Raw genomic sequence first — 19656 nt, forward strand, 5'->3', positions numbered from 1 at the left:
GATTTAACAGCATACTTTCTTTTATGACAAATTTTAACCTCACCCGGTTCCCACCTTCAACCCGCTCTACCCATAATGCCTTGCCTGGCTCTCAGGAGAGGTGTGGTCTGCATGCGCTTTTCCTTTTCCTGCACCAAAACCCAGTGGTCTGTGACCTGCAACAACAGGGACAGACAGTGTTGGCAGTGAAACAGCTGCAGGCATTCGAACACTCTTAATAAGCACGTCTTCCTAACTCAAAAAACTTGCTTATCTCTCCTCAGGCAAACGCCTTTGTAGCTTTGTATATGCCTAGATGTGTTATCTGCTGGATTTATATTATGTAGTGTCAACTTTACAGAAGACTTCAACCTATAGCTAGTTGCCAGAAACCACAAAATCGAGGCCTTCTTTCTATGTAAACTGAGCTCGCCACTCATTCAGAGAGCACATTATAGAATGGTTAGCGCTTCGGCCATACGGAGCAAAGAGATAATTCCAAGGTAAATCACTCAGAGAAGAAGAGTAGTGTCTGAGCCGCGTGGAGTAGGAGGAGATGTGGTTAGAAGCGAGGCAGTGGTTGGTGAGCTGGGGTGGTGCGTCGGGGTGAGGTGGGGTGTGTTTGGGATCGGAGAATGGGTGGGGTTGAGTGGTGGTGGGGGAGATGGAGGGGGTGGGGTGGGGTTCTGCAAACAACAAGTGGCAGTTCAGTGTGTGGTCAGAGTGGCTGCCAAGCACTGGGCCTCTGGATTGCAGGGGACTGTTGAGGGGACTGCGGGGAGAGGCAAAGGAGGAAGATGAGTGAAAACAGGAAGGATGGCACCAGTTAAAGGACAGCTCAGAAACGGGGCCCTTACACCCAGCAGTAGAGTGTGTGTGTGTGTGTGTGTGTGTACACATGCAGAAATGTGCATGTTCGACGACAGCTCACACATTTGTAAATAATAGTTCACCGGGACCAATTAGGTCAAAAAAGTCCACCAAAGAGTCAGAGATGGAAAAAGTAATAGGGTGGGTGGGAATAAATAAAACAGAACCAGAGACAGACCCTCGAAAAAACATAGCATATATAGGTTTTGGCTAGCCACTCCCGTGCAAAGTCGCAGTTAAAGCGAAACGTGGAGAGGCCCATAATGAAATATGGTTAGAGTAATCATCTTTGTACATTGAAATAATATTTGGCCTGCTAACAGAACATTAGCAGAGGGGAGAAAATTAAAGAAGCTGAGGCACATCGCCCACTTCCACATGAGCCAGGCTGATGATCTCCCTGATGCACTCCCTCCATGGTTCTGAGACACATGGCAGTAATTTAGGGCGCTATTTTCTACTTCCTAAAACTAACAATGCAGGATCAACCACTTCCAGGGCACTCCCAAGGTTAAACCCTTATGCCAAGTGACACAATAAAAATGACAAACTAGATGCCGGAGGCTTTTCATGTTCCTGGTGAGACTATTGACTGATCTGAGTGCGTCACTTAAAACACTTTACATAAGCGCCATATGATCTGAAAATAAGTGATCCCCCATTGTGTTCTCTTGTGCTGTTTTACTTTTGCAAGATATTCTGCAGGCTTGTTAGTGAGGTGAAGATAGACTGAATTATCTTAAGCACTGGGACAGTGGAAAACGATTGGCTTTGTTCCCTGTGAACCACAGCCTTCCATTTTTTTATGTATGACTGTAATGACTTCAGCATAATATTTCCTTTGGTCAGCCTTTTGACTTTACAATGGCAAATGTTACAAGATGTCAGGGCCAGCACTTGACTCCTGCGTAAAGACATTAGTAGCCTCCAAAGTAACTCGATCACACTGAAATGAAAAAGTACCGCCAGTCCATTTATATAATCACTGAGGCAATTTGAGTAACTCTGAAAGGAGTTTTCCTTTTGTCTTTCATGCAGTGCTGCTTTTGCCCAACTCTGCTATCTTGTATTTTTATTCTTTGCTGTAAGGAGTTCTGTACAGTTCATCTGTCCATTAGTCCGACTGAACTTCACTCTTTAAGTTTCTTTGTGTTCCTGGACTATTTCTGACCTGTCATGCTTTTTTCCTCTCTCTTTCTGTTTGTCTCATACTTCGAAAACCTTGTTTTATAACAATTCAAGCATCTGAATCATTGCAATCTTTAGTCTAATCACACCCATGTTTATGTCTCTCTATCTTCTCAGCAGGCCGTGCCCCCATCGAACTACGACATGCCCGTGTCCATTCCTGTTAGCAACCAGAACAATCTCATTTACAGCCATCCCGGTGGATCCCTAGGCAACCACAATCTGTTGCCACTGGCACACCACGGCCTACAGAGAAACAGCATGTCTCCTGGAGTTACACACAGACCCCCCAGTGCAGGTAATACAGGTCGGGTCTCGCACGCACTCATGCACCCATGTACACGCTGTTATCCCATCTGTCTATCTTCTCAACTGTGTGTACCTGTCTGTCATGTTAATAGAGGCGCACATAGAAATGTGCAATTTATTTTATGACAGCTACCCACAATTTTCCACCTAAAGGCAGTTAATGAATCCTAAGTCGTCCCCTCCCACATATATTCACATATTGCCTGCTCAGTATTCTGTTCAAAGTGAGCTGATGATTTAATGCAATATAAAATCCCAAGCCACAGGCCTGCTGATTTAGTGTTCTGTTGTACACACAGGACGTCTGGCCTTATATATAGGCACCGAGTTGCTGGTGACATAAGCAAATTGGGCCTGTTGGTTTGTTATTGTTGTCCAAAGTCCTTTTTTTGTCCCTTTGGTCTGAAGGCTGCTGCCCACACCCTCACCCTGTCATTACAACTGGATGCTAGAAATGCCAGCGCAAACTAAATATGAGTTTTGGCGCTTGCAGCATCCATGCCAAACCGCACACACTCTGGACCCTCCCACTCATCCACCTCTTATGCCTTAAAAATAATAATGTGTCATTTTTCTTGGACGGCAGCTTAATGCATCCGCTCGTAGTGTCCAGTTGCTAAGCGTGTTCAAGTTGGAGTGGGAAGCTGCGCCGCTTCTGGTGTCAGTGCACATATGACGGCCTGACACGCGCGCGCACACACACACACACACAGCACATTGTGATTAAACCGAGCGAGAGACAGAAGGTGCAGTGGAGCCAGTGTGGGTGTCTATCCTCTAATGGGTTTCTCTCGTTTTGCTGCGCTCTCTATTTCATCTTACAGGTGGCCTCATGGGTGCCGACCTTACCACTGGCGCAGGCACCAGTGCTGGTAAGAAAGCCCTCCTCTGCTCACACACAGATGTCTGCTAACATGCACACACACATACACCCACTCACACACATACATGGCACCCACTCACCCACTTGGGGCCATAAAATGCATGACTAACACTAACCCAAACCCGAGTGGAGATTTTGTCCATGATGTGTTGAAGTTAGTGGTCGTGGAGTTCATCTGGGAATGTTTGCTCAGTGCCTGGGCTGTGACACATCCTGCCTGTGTTCATCTATAAAATGGTCGAGCAAGTGGGGGGAAGAGAAGTAAAATGGCATTATATCCTGAGGCAGCAGATATAACAGCGATATTGCTAGATTCTTTAATGTACACATACAAATTTGTCTTGTTGTTTCTGTCACCTCTCGGATTTCTGTCTAGAACCAAATTAATTCAGTGTTTAGAGAGTCTCACGGTGGGATAATGATCCTGCCGGTAGCTCAGCAACACACATTTGGGAAACACGTGTAAAGCATCTTATGTGTTAACTTCTGTTTGTACATGGGTTTGTCCCCGAGGACATGTGAGGCCCGCGTTTATCACAAAGAGACTCCCTTTTAAAGGGTTGAATTTTTACGACTTCAGCGTACGGTGCAGAGTGTAAAAAAGAGAGAATTGGGGGCGTCAGTGGGTCACAGCTGGGCAGCCTTGTCTGGCCCCCGAGGCTCTATCACAAGGGGTCAGTGCCTGGTTTCTCTGTCTGGACAGTCATCGCACACACAAACACATACGCGCGCACAACAGGCCCATTTGTTGTGGCGTGTGTTCCATTGACTGCGTTTTGCAGTGCATCCTTCAAAAGTAGCCTTTGTGTCACTGCGCTGAAGGAACAGAGGCACTCTGTGAGCGCTGCGCGTCGCTCAGCAGCGGCGAAAAACACAACGTGGAGAGAGAGTCATGTGGGAGCTGAAAGATTCCATTCAGTGCTCTCTTAAATCTCATCTGGGGTGGAGGGGGGGGGGGGCACAGTGATGAATATCCACCAATGGTGGAAGCATGTGTGCAAAGGAGAAACAGAGGGGGGAACACAGATGGAAGTGTTCTGCGAACTCGGTCAGCCATTTTAATGATGTTCCTCTAAAATCATCAGTATGAAGTGGCACAGCCACTGTGGCACCTCGAGGACTGTTTTAACACTCCTCTTCTCCCCAGTGTACGTTTTGATAAGATGATTGTACGAGTGGCCGTCTGCCCCGTGTATGTGTCATCAGTCATGTGCCCTAAGTAACATAAGAGGAGCCTTAAGACACACAGAAACACACAACTTCTTTTGTGCTTCTATGAAAGAAATAAAATAAATACCTCGGCTGTTTCTCTCAGTGCACAAAGATATGCTGCGTTGAGTCATATCTGTACATAATCCAGTGGATTATGCCTGTATATTCAACTGAAACAGATCTGCAAATCAGCCACATGAAACCCAGATGTGGGGGGTATATTCAAATCACAAAAGTTCCCCTGGTGATTCTAGTCCAGTGTAAATAGGACATGTTACTGAAGGGCTGAGTCATCGTGGCTTTCCTATGGAAATTTTTTGCCTACATCTAAGCATGTTTTGATCTGTCAATTTGCACGATGAGAGAAGAGCGCTCAGGAAAGAAGTCCGGATGGAGGCCTCGGCTTGTGAAAACCTTTCCACCTGAATGCGCGCAATTAAGCAAGTGTCATCTGTCCACACGCTTCTCTCAAACGCACAGCGAGGAATTAACAAGAATCTCCTCTCACCTCTCACTCTGCTCGTGCCTCGATTCCTCCTTTAAATGAGTTGCATAGAAGGCACATCTCGAGGACATCTCTGATCGCATTCGTTCAAGTTTTTTAAAAAAAAAAGGGAACACACACACACGCTCACATATAGTAACTGACAAAAGGTCAAGCTGATGAGTGTCTGCTTCAGTTTCGGCAGCATCCTACACCAACTGAACAAGTGTGACACCTTTGTTCAGTTGGAGAATTCAGGGTTGAATGCGCGTTTGGCCAAACCGCAACGGAAGAGTGTGTGTATGGGGAATAGAACGGAGCGCGCCTGTTAGACCACAACAGGACATCAGAAATTTGTTCAGTAACAGTAAAATCTACATGAGTTTAACCACACCTCTCCTTTGTGTGTGCGCTTTGTGTGTGTGTAAGATGGAAAAACACAGAGAGAACACTCTGATGGGGGGTGGATGGGGGGGAGTCTTGTCTAACACATGTATCTCCAAGTGCCCTAGCTAACCATGGAGCCAGATTGTAATCATTCAGCTCTGACCTTAGCTATCCCCCCCAACCACACACACACACACACACACACAACTCAGCAATAGCAAAAAAAAAACCCTTATTTATCTGAATCTGAGATCAGATATTGTTCTCCCTATATCGAGTTTAACGCAACAGCCAAAAAGACTCCCTGCTGGGCCGTGTTTAATTTTGGTACTTCCTCTAAACAGTTGACGCCAGCCTGCGCCGCACTTCGACTGCGCAAAATAGTAATAGAGGAGGAGAGTGGAAATGAACTCTGGTTATCATCTGTCTCTTTTGAATGCGTGCGCCCTAAAATCAGGTTGATCACGCTGCAGAATAGAACGATTTGAGTCACAGTTCTCGCTTCATTAGCTTAATTGGCTTGTGATTCTACTTTTGAAGTGCTAAAGGACTGGCCTGTGCCACTCATGATTAAAGTCATCCAGCACATAATTGACTGGACTGCAGCCATCTCCACAGGGTAGCAATACACAGATGTCTGAGTGACTGTCACCAAGATGAAGTCCGTGTCATCTTGACCAAAGTGTGTATTAATGTCTCTCCATTGCTCACTGTCTTTTTGATTCATCTGTACAGAAACAGTGATGTACTTCCTGCTGGGTTATTTACTAAAGTATGTGTATGTGTGCTGGGAGGGTGTGTGTTACGTGTGTGTGAGATCTCATTCATCTGTCTCCACATGCACCCACTCGATCTCACAAAGGGCCAGCCATGAGAATGAGAGAGCGGGAAAACTGAAGAGGCAGCTGCCTCTTTGCTAATGTGAGACTGACATTGGAACTAAGAGGGTCCAATACAAAACACACATGTGCACCCATATACGCGTGGCTCGTGCAGAAGCAACATTTCTCACAGAGCCTCAAGTCATACGGCGCCTATAGCGTGAAACATCGCATAGAGCAAAACATACAGTGACACACAAAGTCTGCGCTAATACCAGGCATCACGCGTCGGCACACACATCAGCGCCAACAGTAACACAACACTATTTTCCTCGTTTTCTGTCAGGCGGCCTCATTTTCTCTCACTGCTAGCGGCCGTTTACTCTTCAGATTGTTCAAATTGAGCTTTTGAGACTTTTCATTTCAAAACAACAAAAACCTCGCTCTCAAATTAAACAAAGATCAGCAGGGGAAATTGCCCAGGAAGACATCTGTGACTCATTTTCCCCTGGAGTATATGATTAGGAAATTCATTTATGTCTAACGTATAATTCCTGCCCGTCTTTCAAGTGGGAACGTCCACACAGTGCCCTGTGTTCTACCCCTAGGAAGAGGGAAGGAATGGAAGGGGGGGGAAAGCAGTCTGTGGGATTGGGTTAGAAACAAAGACCATGTTGCTTGCAATAAGTCTCCACTTTCAATTTTTTAATGATGTTGCTAGGACTACCTTTCTTCTTTCTTTCTTTTTTTTTTGAGGGAGAAACTGGTGCTGTATGCTTGACCTTCCATGCTTAGAGGAATCCAGGTTTAGTGACACGACTTTTGTCTAGAAGAGCCTCAGAACTGTGTTTAACTACGATTTACCCAATCCCTCTGTGGTCTCGCTACCCAAAATTAGATGTTTCGGCAAGATTCGCTGGCTGAAACGGGAACAATATAGCCTTCAGTGACGGTAGCAGAGTTTTAGGGTGAGGTGCTGTCGTGCGGGCACTAAAAACTGGTAATGAAGACGAAAACTGCACATCTGCTCCGCCAGCAGTGTGCACCGCTTCCATGAAGCACCATTTACAAGTCTTCTCTTCAGGACGGTGCGCTAATAAATTTCCTACCACAGGAAGTGAAGATGAGGCAGAAACACTGAAAGGGAGTACAAGGTGAAAATGGATTCCTGTAGTTCATAATTAGGTCACACCATCACGGACAGCAGGAGTTTTGAGATTCATTAAACTTTTGACACAGGTTTAATAACATGTAAGTGCGCCTTCCTAGAAATACCAAAGGAGAACACTGGTGTATTAAATGTTTCTCTGCCTTTTTCCTGTGCTCTCTCTTAGGAAATGGATATGGGAACCACCGCAACTCGCCTGGTCTGCTGGTTTCTCCAGGTGGCATGAACAAGAACATGCAGACTAAGTCTCCCCCACCCATGAACCTGGGCATGAACAACCGCAAACCTGACCTACGTGTGCTCATCCCCCCTGGTGCCAAGAACAACATGCCGTCCATTGTGAGTAGCGGTTGCATCCCTCTCTCAACCTGCTTCCTTTCCTCATCCACTTTCCCTCCTGCATATCCTGCTACCTTTCTAGGGGTGTGGGGGGGAGTGGGGGGAGGTATCCTGTCAGGTTTGGCTGTTATTGTTTATTTCCTTTCATGTCCTCTCTGCTGCTTTCATCCTATCATATCAGACTTGGGTTGATGAGGTTATGCTTGTGATAAGTGTGACTTAAGGTACACGTTTCTCTGATTAGTCTTGGCAGCTTGTTAAACCAAAGCCTTTCTTTAAAATGTACTTTTGGCCCAAGGCTGATATTCTGGCAGTTACAGTGTATCACTTCTGCTGTGTCTGTTTGCGTATGCTGATGCTTCTTCCAAAGGCCCCCCTTATTTCTTTTTCTTCCCTCCCATAAATGAGTGTGTTACGTTAGTAGAGTTACAATAGCTGTTAGCATCCTCTTTTCACATTAGCTCTGCTTCCGTTGGCTCAATTCCAATGCAGCTCCATCCCTAGATCCACGCCTAGCCACCACCACTTGTGTGTGCTCACCTACACTCACTAATTTGAATGTATTACCCTCCCCTTTCAATGCCATCAGTCTGAGGATGTCGATCTGCTATTGGTAAGTCAGACTGCAACTCAAAATCAGAGATTAAAAAAAAAAAGAAAGAACAACCCTGAAACAGTCGAAACATTCTGAAGCTGTCGAGTTTTCCAGTAAAAAAAAAAAAAAACCTCTAAGAAGCATAATGATCCTAGAGCGATGCAGTCCCCTGATACTAACCTCTTAATTTGAATCCAGTTTTGCTTTGACTAAAGGGCTTATTACTGCAAGAAAACCCATCCTGACTGCAGAGAAACTTTCACCTTTATTGCTGCTGACTCTGCTGAAGGCCTCAGTGTCGCCTCAGTGCGATGTTTTTTGAGGGCACATGGTGCCATCCAGTGGTGCGCCAGAGTAAAAGCAACCTGGCCTTTTTATTTGTGTGTGTGCGTGTGTGTGTGCGCGTGTGTATCCATTCCTCCCTTTCTTCCTCATATTTTTTCACCTGCATGGAGAATTGTGTGTCGCACAGGTGCAACTCACAGGACCGCTCAGAGTGTAGAAATGAAAGGCAACAAAAGAGTACACTTTCATGTTGCATCAAACCTCCATGATTTTCTGACAAACCCTCCCCTCTGCCTCACTAAAGTGCCTTTCCTTTGCCTTTGCTACCCCGCGTTGCCGTGGAAACCGGCGGTGTTACTATAGCGACAGTAGGCCCTCGGAAAAAGGGTGGTAAATGATAGGGTTGGCAGGGTTCAGCCTTGCCGCATGTCAAGTGATTAATTTCTCCAGAAGTTGGCATCACATTCATTCTTTCAGCATCTGTTGAGTGAAAGAAAGAAATGAAAGAAAGAAAAAAAAACTTTCTTGGTTTATTACTTTTTTGTTTGTTTTGTCTGGAAGTAAATTTTATGTTCTCAAGCCTCTCCCATCTTCCCCTTTTTTCTCTCTGTCTTCTCTTCCTCTGCCACAGAACCAGAGAATAAACAACTCTCAGTCTGCTCAGTCACTGGCCACCCCAGTGGTATCAGTAGCAACTCCTACTCTACCAGGACAAGGCATGGGCGGTTACCCATCTGCCATTTCTACTTCTTATGGTACCGGTACGTTGCCCAGTGTGTCTGTAAACATAGAGTTATTTTGTGCAGTTTGTATGACCCATCAAATCCAAATTTATTTTAAAACTCTATATTGTGTATACCAAGCTTTTCTTTTCTGTGTGCAAATGGGTGTTATACAGCAATCTAACAGCAGAGGGTGATATTGTCCCACCCAGTGACTTGAACACGTTCATGTCACAGCAGGATTTACCAGAGCTCCAACTTTGTTTGTTTTTTTCACTTCATTGAACAAACTATAATGTGAATCTTCCTCTTCTTTTTCGTATGTGTTTGCACACAGAGTACTCCCTGAATAGCACAGACCTGTCCTCCCTGTCTGGCTTCAACAGTGGCAGCTCTCTACACCTTGGTTCAATGAGTGGGTGGCAACAGCAACACCTTCAGAACATGCAGCATTCAGCGCTGGGCCAGCTAGGGTGAGTGCACAGAGCTCACTCTGAGGTGTTGTTGGGAAGTGCATGAAGTAACACATGAATTACTCCCAGAGATTTTTTAGTTTTTGAAATGCCACACTCATAAATCTACTTTACTGTTCTCAATCTTCACTTGCAAGATCGAACACAAGTGACACCTCACTTTTTCTTTTTTTTTTTCACGAGTGTGTATGTACGCATGCCGGCATGTGTGTATGTGTGCGTGTTACGAGCTGACTTTTAAAATCACTTTGTTTCTTGCTCTGTAACTCTGTAACCCCTTTGCGTTTCCTTTCCTTCCAACAGAAATTGTTCTAGCTCTCACTTATGTCAGGGTTCAAATCTGTCCCTGCCCTCTGCTCAAAGCCTCCACATCAAGTCCGAACCTGTTTCTCCTCCTAGAGATCGCACCAGCAGCACACCGGGGGGCTACGGTGGCGGGGTGCCACCTCCCCAGAACCCCTCGTCCCGCCAGGACTCGGGACGCTCCCCTGTTGATAGCCTGAGCAGTTGTAGCAGCTCCCATGAGGGCAGCGACCGCGATGAGCACAGGAATGAGTTCCACTCACCTCTGGGACTGGCCCGGCCCGCCCTGGATGAGCGTGAGAGCCCCTCCATCAAACGGGTACGCCTGTCAGAAGGATGGGCGACATGATTGCACTGTCCACTCCTCTGCAGTGCCCCAAGTTGCCCCGAGCTCCCGACAATGCAGCATTATGATGCCCCACAGTCAGCTCCCTCCTCTTCCTCCTCGCACTCGATCTCATGAGTCACTCACCGCCCAACCCCATGGCCTCTCTCCTTTTTTCTCTTTATTGAAGGAAAGCAAAGGGACAACCCTTTCCAAAAATCTGTTTGTAATTTCTTTTCCTTATTTTTTGTTCCTTGTTTTGATTTTGCTGAGTGTGCGTGTGTGTGCGTGTTATACATATTGACATTATATAAAGCAGTTGGGTGTTGTAATGGGGGCTTGGGAGGGTAGTTGTTGTTTGGGATGGGATCTGGGGGTATTTTTGTTGGGGAACTATGCATAAATTGTATTGTGGAAAAAAAAAAGAATCATGTATGCATATATCTCAACGCGTGTAACACGTGTCTACAGATGTGCATATCAACAAATACAAAAAAAAAGGTCAGGTACTCTGTTTCATAAAACGTACTTACAATTTGCCCCAGTGCTATATCAGTGAATAGAGACAAAAAAAACAACAAAAAACAACAAAAAAAAAAAACAAGATGAGCGTGATTGTGTCCAGTGAAAAACACCTTAGCACTTGAGTTGGACAAACAATACATGTGTACAGTATCAGTTTCATTGCTATAGACCTTCTCTGCAGTTTTACCTTGCAAAAATGTGTGTTAACATTAGATGATGTCATGTTGCAGGTTCAACGTATTTATGTAAATAGCGGGTCAAAGGGGTAAAAGGGCCTGGGGTCAAAAGTCGCCAGACATTACAAGATTTATTTACTCACTAAATGAAAAAGCTATTATGCAACATTTGAAGGATTGTACAGGTAAACGAGAAAACCCGATGCTAGATGTGTGGAACCCTTGATCGTTTTCGTGCTCCCCTTAAAGAACGGAGTGAGGACCACTCTTTGATCTAAGAGCTATGTCGGCGTAATCAAGAAAATCTCTGGATCTAGTATTAACTATTCAGTATTGATAAACAAAAAAAAGAGAAAAAAACAATTGTACAATACACTTGCTTATATTTTCATATGAAAGGAATAAAATGCAAAGCATTTTTGTGGCTTTTTGTAGTTTCTATAAGCCAGAATGTGTTTTTTGATAGCTTTGCCAATAAGAGATGGATAGTTCACCCAGAGGGGAAATGACAGGGCTTCAAGCCCCAAGCCATGAAAAACAGACTGAGATCCAATGCTTTGCTGAACTGTTTAATCTTTGTAGAGGTTTGTTTTTAAACGTGTATTTCTTATTATATATAATAATGGTAATATTAAGAATCTTTTAAAAAAAAAAATCTGTGAAATTAACATGCTTGTGTATAGCTTTCTAATATATAAATATATATAATAATGATTTTTTTTTGTTGGTTTCTTAGTGAAGTTTCTATGTGCTGTTGCACATGTTGTCTGGTTTGTTTCATTTGAACTCTGAACAGGGCTGTTTGGGCGGGGTGTTTAGACTAACCTTAAAAACCAGCTGGAAAGCATTGCCAGGGTTGAAGCCTGAATGCTGAAAAACCTCATTTCTAGTGGAAAATGTCACGAGGCTGAATCTGGAGACCACACAGAAATAAATGTTGACACGTAACGTACACGATTGTCACACTGATGAGGAAATATGACAAAGCCGGAGTCTCCGAATACATTTTTATGCATCCGGATATTTCGTTAGGAGTCCAAATTATTATAATTTAATAATCGCAGTCATAAAACAGGGATTTGACCTCATCGATTTTGAATACCACCTTCAATTTTCGACCCGGTCTACCTTGTGTTGGAGATGTTGCTCAGACGCAAACTGTAAAATCTTCCTTTGAATCGCATTAACGTAATGCGATTTATGCATCGTGATTAAGTACTCTTGTTTTCAAACCTAATTTAATTCTGTGTCGCTCCAGTCTCGAAAACAGGGTTCCACATCCTTTACCACACTGTCACAGACAGTTCAGCGTAAGACACAAAAAAGAACAAACTGATCATGCTGGTATGGGAGAAGCACAATTGTTTATTCTTGATGAATAGCTTTGATTTTCTCTTTTTTAAACAATGAAACTAGCCACATATCTCTCCGCCTCCCACACCCGTATCTGCTGTCACTTAAGTGTTATGATATTTCTATGTGCATATTTCATGCAGGATCACTAGGTTGTTACTGTATACAGTCTGTGTAGTCAAATGGGGCAGAGCCTCTATAACAGTGTTTTTCTTCTTCTTCTTCTTTTTTTTAAACTTCAATAGAAAAAAAAAGGTTGGGAAAAAAATAAACATGATGTTTCAGGCAGCATAAGTGTGGAGAAACCAAAGCCAGTGGCATTTCTGTGTTGTAAAGTCAGCTTTTATTTTCACATTCATATATGGGTTTTTGTTTTGTTTTTTTGTTTTTTTGTTTTTTTTGCAAGCATTGAAACAAGATAATAAAAGATTCTGCTTAAATTCACAACTGTTTTCACATTTCACTTTCAGTTAGTTATTGTAGCTTTAGCCATCAAACTGCATTGTCCATAGGAGTCGTATTAATTTACCTGTTTTCTTGTTCATTTGTCTCCCTGTGCAGCGTATCGAAAAAGGTTACATGGGAAAAAAAAAACAAAAAGAAAAGGAAAAACGCATTTTCTATTTACAATTTGTTACTTAACTCGGACTCATTCAGGCCCGTGTGAAAGCTGTACTTGTTTTTCACTTCATCAATCAACATTACACACTGCTTGCTCGCTGAATAAAATAATGCCAACATGTCCAGACAGTTAATTAGAGTGCTATAGTTTTGACAGTATTTTTAACCAAAGACATGGAGAAAGCTTGTCTTTATATCTTTGATGTTGTTTTTTCTTCTTCTTCTTTCTACATTTGTTCAATTTGAAGCCAATTTTTTTCTTCATCTGTTGATCAGTTGTTCTTTGTCATTACTATATCAGACTAAATGTTGGTACCTCAAAATTGACCCAAGCAGTACCTCAGCTGATTTTTTGATAAGTCACTTAACGTGCAAAGGGGAGACCATTCACCTGTACAGCCATGTGTAATAACAATTGCTTAAGGTCCCAACATTCACATGCTACGGGATTCTTTGTTGCTCCTCTGTGTTTGTGGTTTATTTAAGTTGTACTCAAAAGCTGAAATTTAAAAAAAAAAAGAGTAATATGTTAAAATACTTAAAAAGTCAGTCTGTAGTATCAATGTAGCTTGTATAAACCTGATGATGGGGGCGGACGTTTGTAACTAAGGTTTTTTGGAATGCAGGAGCGGCTTTCAGCGGCATAAGCTGGCCTTTGTCGCCACTTGAGACTAAGATGGTATTAAATTAAAATCACATCTCTGTAACTCAAGGGACTTGATTCAGCTGTATGTAGTGAAAACGTATGGGGATGAAATAAAAGTCTCCTCTGCAGGAGGGAAAGGCTATTTGTATTTTGCAGAGATTTCAGTAAAGTTACTGGCTTTCTTAGTTATCCTGATGTGACTTGGTGTGATTTCATTGTGTTTGACTTGTTTCTACATGCATCCCATACAGCGATTGCTTTCATACCATGCAGACTCAAAAAACATATCAACACAAAGAGCTTCCATGAGGAAATGAAGAAGGGACATGGTGCCATAGCAACTTCACTCGCAGATAATTTGACATCCACATTTTTTTCAATAGATGCATTTTTATATTTATAATGACAAATAAATAATAATTGTAAAAAAGCAACAGGAACAACATTTATTTAATATTTTAAACAGTTTTTTTTAACAGTCGGCCTCACAATTACAGTGGCATCGTCTTTCTGAGGAGTAAATCAAGCTACATTTAAACATGAGAGCACATAGATCCTAAACAATGCAATCACAGTCATATGCTCCCACACGACAAGAAACAAGGTAAAGGTATAGGCCTACTCCTGTCCTACTCGCTTTTTCTTCATTAAAAAAGTGGGGAAAAACCAAAACAACTCAAAAGTGTGAATCAAAGAAAGAGTGGACAGCTTATTCTATAAAATCCATGACAGTCTTTATTTTTTTCAGCTTTTCTTATAACAGTTATTTCGCAATGACTGACCCCCAAAATATAGCTTCACTTTGTTGTAACAATTATTGGGTTGTGTTGTTATCAAAACGCAAAAAGATGAAGAAATTTTCCTGACTGTTCGTGCATTTTTCTGCAGGCAGTACAGGTCCGTATAGCTTACCTGGAAGAATCACTTTTTTCGAATGGAAATGTAATAACATTAGTGAATACCCATATAGACAGGCACACACACACACACACACACACACACACACAGAGGAAAAAAACAAACGAATTACAGTTTTACAAAAATAAAAAATAAATCCATCGCGAGATTTCGAACATTTTGTAATGCCAAAGAAATCCTTTTGATAGCGTTTTTCTTTTCATTTTTTTCTTCTATATAAATCTCTCTATTTTTTTTTAGTTATATATAATATATGTCTACCGTCTATATTTTCTAAAGGCCCCTTTTCTATCTTTTCTATCTTTTCTTGTTAGTCTGAAGTCATTGTTCCTTGAAGTTATCGCTTCTTAACGTTAGCGTTATTTGTTTATTTACTTAGCACATGCAGAAAAATTGTGAATCGATACGAATAAATATATTTTCCAGGAAGAGAAACGTTGCAGTGGGTTGCTGTGAACATAGGCCTACCTGTGGGATGGTTTCAGAATTATCGAGAAACTAATTGCATTTAGGTTTCGTTTGCTTTTCTACCGTTTTTCCTCCCTACTCGGTTTGTAGTCTACAATTTGGCCATCGTTTTTTTCGCTGAGAAATATGTTTTTTTTTTTCTTTAATAGGTAACAAGAAATGATACAAAAACTTGTCACACGTCATCTATTAATTGCACGTATTTAAAGATGGCAAATCGAAGAAACAGATTCAACACGTTTTGGATATTGTTTTATTTCACAAGTAATTGCTACATCAGCAACATGTCTACATGCATATGCTTTAAACAATTATGCACGATCTAAAAGTAAAGGAGTTACTGATATATGATATATAACAATGAAGCTAATGCTCCGACGTATTGTACTGACTGCTTCACTTGTGCAGACTGGAGCAGGAGTGTGCAGATGCCGGCAAGTAACAGTTTTAATGTTTACAGCATCTTTATTGACACTGTTTCCTAAACTGTCTAAATGTTCACATTTTCTTTCGCCATTACATTAATACCAGACACACTGAAGTGATTTTGAAGAGTTTTCTACAAGTAACGTGTGAAAGAAGGTTTGTAAGGTCACTGCAGACCAAACATAATGAATTATCTATCAAAAATAATATACTGTGACAGCATTTTTCACAGTTTTCAAACTGACGCAATAAACCTGAATCTGCAAACGGGCTGCCACTTTTTTGATAAAAAAAAAAACTATAGAAATGAAAAAAGGAAAAAAAAAAACGAATTGTAAAAAATCCTTCAGGGTGAATAAATTAAAATAAATAAATTAAATTAAAATCAAGACAGCACTTGTACATTTACATGGTGGGGGAAACAATATCTAAAATACATTCTTAGCTTAAAGCCCAGTTAGGGCTTCAGTTGCTGCTTTTGTAACATTAAAAGTGAAAGAGTTCTGAGGGCATGTGTGTTTCCAGCATCAGGCTTATTTTAAGATCATGAATGTACATTAAATTGCACGCATGACGTTGGATTGCGCAAGTTCAGTGTGGCGTTGGTAGGAACAGGTACTCGTTCACCCTTGTAGGCTGCCCACTCGTTCACCGTGAGTACTCAAACTAGAAATCACCACTAGATGTCACCGTTTAGCTGTTTAGTCGATGCCCTCACAACCTGGATCTTCGTCACCGTCTTTCTCCAAAAGAAGCTGTAGACCAGACCCTGAATGGTCCCGTGTACTCCACCAGCTGCTTCATCCGTTTTTCTTTGAGGTAAGTGTAAATACATAATACACTATTTATTATCATTTAATTCTAACAATTACTGCTTAATATCCGATTGTGAAAACAATGATAATGTGTACTGTGTTGCAAAGAAAAGGAAAAAAAAACCCAACAACTGTGACATAATAATAATAATAATAATAATAATAATAATAATAATAATAATAATAATAATACAGTTTTTCTTGTTACTACAAGAGATAAAAAGTTTTTATTTTTGAACACAGCTGCAAGAGAGACCTCGCACTTTTACAGTTTCAGGTATTCAGTTTAAAAATAGCTCGGCTGGTTCTTTACCTTGGAGGTGTTTCATTACGCCAGTTTCTGAATACCGTTTTCATGTGCCAGACAAAGCGCCCCGGGTCCTCTTACAAACTGCATCGTAGGCTGACGTCTACCCTGGCCTCAAATTGGAAAATTGGCAATATTTTTTATTTTATTTTGTTTATTTATTTATTTTTGTCTTTTCGAAGATCAGTTAATGTTATCTGATCCAAACTGGTTTCGCTCATTGATTTGCTCCCTTTTAAACGAGGATTAAATTCAGCACGTTGAGAACCGAATCACTGCTTCATCTCTCAATAATATATATATATATATTTTTTATTCCTAAAAACGACATGCCTTTCGATTTTCTGTGCCCCTACTTGAAATCACATTGTCTCATTTGCTGGGGATCTGTTGTCCTGATAAGACCCGAGATAAAGGCTGTATTATCCACGCAAACAAGTGATTTTACCATGAGGAACAGTGGGAATCCACCGTGAAGGTGTCTCTTCTATATACAATTCAAATGAGGATGACGGAACAGCGAATTGATCTCCTCCCCAACTCCGATTACAGAACTGGAAAGTGTAAATGTAAGTTCGTGCCTAGAAACGTAGTGGTCCCCCAATTAAAACGTATAACATCATAAGCTCTTTCTTTTGCTTTTGTCGAATTGCGCAGATCCATTTCTTTTTTTCTTTTTCCGTTTTGGTTACACTAAAAGGATAACAAGTAAAATAATAAAAGGTTACATTTGTTTAAAAAAAGAGAAAGCCTCCTTTCCAGACCCTTTACTATAAAAAACCTTTCTTCACATCGTCATCATTAAATCACAACATAACTATCACCGCAAGAATCGTTCATTTTGTTCAGGCTATAGCACCAGAGTGAACACTAAACATTCTTAAAATTGACCACTAATCAATATGCTCAGTTATTTATCATTTCCAACGATAAAGGCCTACGCGTTACATTTTGGTTTTTGGTGATGGTGATGAATACGTGTGTGATGCAACAAAGGATAATGAATGGACTCCCAAATATTCTAATATTTTTTTTATAACAAGTAATGTTAGGCTGCTTTCTAGTTAGAAGCCACGCATAGGTGGGGTGACGGACTCTTGTGGCTTTGAATATCTTTACGTGAGCCAGCCTGACCATTGGTGTTGAGTCACGAGCAATTTAAGAATAGGGTTCAATGACAAGGGGAGTAGCCATAGGGGCTGCATCTGCTGTGGCTGCTAGAAGAAAGTTTGACCTCCCGGAAAACGTCCTAGCAACTTGATCGAAAAGTGACCTATAACCAAACACAAATTAACAGCAGCAGCAGCAACAGCAGCGCTGGATTATGATAACTTGGAGGTAAGTGGTCAGATTTTTCATTTAAGACCCGTGCGGAAACACAATGAATCAGAAAAAGAGGGAAAGAGAGGAGAAAAAAGGTGAAAACTGCGATGTTTTAACGCATTTCTACTTGGTTTCATATAAACATGTGATCATGTTTGTGGATATTTTTCTCCAAGAGGACTTGCATTCGCGCTCTCGTCCCTGGCATCAGCTCTGTGCGCGTGCACGGACACTAAGGAGACAGGCTGAGCAATTGCAACCTAAATGTCAGCGCTGCGTCACTGTTTTTTTTTTCCTCACAAACGGGACAGCAGACTTTTTAGTTATTACTTTTCGACACTGTCATTTTCTTGCTCCGAGACAGTCGTATCAGTATCACCTCTAAGCTATCACCTATGCTGAGTGCCCATTGTTTGCCCACCAGAGAGCTCTTTGTTCATGCATGGTGCATTTACGTATTCAAAAGACATCGCCGATTTACATTAAGATCCAGTGTTTTATTTAATTCTTAAGCACACAGTGGCGTCGCTATCTTCGCTGTCGGCTTAATATAAGCCAGCATTTGTCAAATAATTTGATTACTGCATTTGAAAAATAAAGAAAATCATCGCTACGAGGGTGCACAGGAGCTCTGCACAGATCTAAACGGTCAAAACATGAGGAAATGTGTCGCAATAAACAGCAAGCAAGAAGTGTGTAATGCAAATCTACCCTCTGAATATGCATCAATATTAAAAATAATACGCACACCAGAGCCAACGGCGTCGGAGAATTGAGAATGGCGGAGCGGGTCGTCTCATTACGCATGGGCGGTTTTCCACGCAGGAGCCTGGGTTCTCCTTCTCTTCATGTTTCCCTTTAATTCTGTCCTGCTCACATTAGGGAAGCTTCTTTGGAAGACAAAGCAAAGCTATGTTGGCTTTCAATACGGCAAAGCACCAAGAACAGGCTGAGGGGAAATACTCCGACTGCGGCCGGGCGGACTATGTAGTAAGAGGGATTTGCATATTTTGATGCGCTAATTGCCTTGATGTATTTAAATATGGCTGCACGTAGCTGATATGCTTGTCTACGTCATTGAACGTGCCCTCGCTGTTAAACTAAAACGTGAATCCGGTTGAATCTAATGGATACGCCTGCAATTAGGCAAGGGATGGGGCTGGGGTAAGGGGGGTAAATGAGAGAGGATGCTTGGCGCCCCCCCCCCCCCCCCAACCATTTTTTCCCTTTCCTTTTTTTTTTTTTTTTTTTTTGCATTTTCCGTGTTTCGGTCACATGATGATTTGCTAAAAGAAATGAAAAATAGGCTACGTGGAAATTGTGGCCGGTGGAAATAACAGAGCGGGAAGCCCGAGGCGTTTGCCTGGAAGAAATGGTGTTCTGGCAGGAGGAAAGCCTTTTAACTAGTTTTACTGGGAAATATCGAACAGTATAATATATCCCCCCCCCCCCCCCCCCCCCCCCCACCCCCAAAAAAGAAAAAGAAAAAAGTACGTCTTCACCAAGAGAATTATATAAAGACACTGGCTACTTGTAGGCTACTGACAAGTGGGTCACTTCATTCTAACTTTTTTTTTGTGGTGTAAAAAAAATCTCTCATCTTTCTTTTCTTTTCACTCTCTCTCCAAGCTGTGTATACGTGCGTACGTGTGTGTGTGTCCAATTTGGGAGGGGCGGTGTGTGTGTTATGAGATTAGCCTACCTCTTATTAGGCAACTGGGACCAAGGTGGATTT

At 42.0% G+C, this 19656-nt stretch overlaps 1 protein-coding gene and 1 long non-coding RNA gene across 11 annotated transcripts in view; one reads left to right on the forward strand and one right to left on the reverse strand.

The window, feature by feature from the left end:
* mef2cb (myocyte enhancer factor 2cb) overlaps window positions 1-13853 on the forward strand; it is a 69062-nt gene extending 55209 nt beyond the window's left edge. For 3 of the 10 annotated variants that reach the window (XM_006784115.3, XM_006784111.3, XM_006784113.3), the window contains 7 exons: window positions 2155-2335; window positions 3171-3218; window positions 7468-7640; window positions 8230-8253; window positions 9152-9281; window positions 9580-9715; window positions 10019-13853. In XM_006784115.3, coding sequence (XP_006784178.2) covers window positions 2155-2335; window positions 3171-3218; window positions 7468-7640; window positions 8230-8253; window positions 9152-9281; window positions 9580-9715; window positions 10019-10367 — 1041 coding nt within the window. In that variant the 3' untranslated portion in view covers window positions 10368-13853. The remainder of the gene's footprint in view (window positions 1-2154; window positions 2336-3170; window positions 3219-7467; window positions 7641-8229; window positions 8254-9151; window positions 9282-9579; window positions 9716-10018) is intronic. The other 7 variants (XM_006784119.2, XM_035905238.2, XM_006784118.2 and 4 more) reach the window with 3 other exon arrangements.
* On the reverse strand, window positions 12614-18917 carry LOC118453762 (uncharacterized). The gene is made up of 2 exons (XR_004843445.2): window positions 18670-18917; window positions 12614-16288 (listed from the first exon to the last, which is right to left on the reverse strand). It is a non-coding gene; the product is annotated as an uncharacterized LOC118453762 (long non-coding RNA).
* Between the last annotated feature and the right edge of the window lie 739 nt (window positions 18918-19656).

The sequence above is a fragment of the Neolamprologus brichardi genome, chromosome 12, assembly GCF_056152115.1.
Source record: "Neolamprologus brichardi isolate AB-2024 chromosome 12, ASM5615211v1, whole genome shotgun sequence".
In the NCBI taxonomy this organism is placed as follows: domain Eukaryota; kingdom Metazoa; phylum Chordata; class Actinopteri; order Cichliformes; family Cichlidae; genus Neolamprologus; species Neolamprologus brichardi.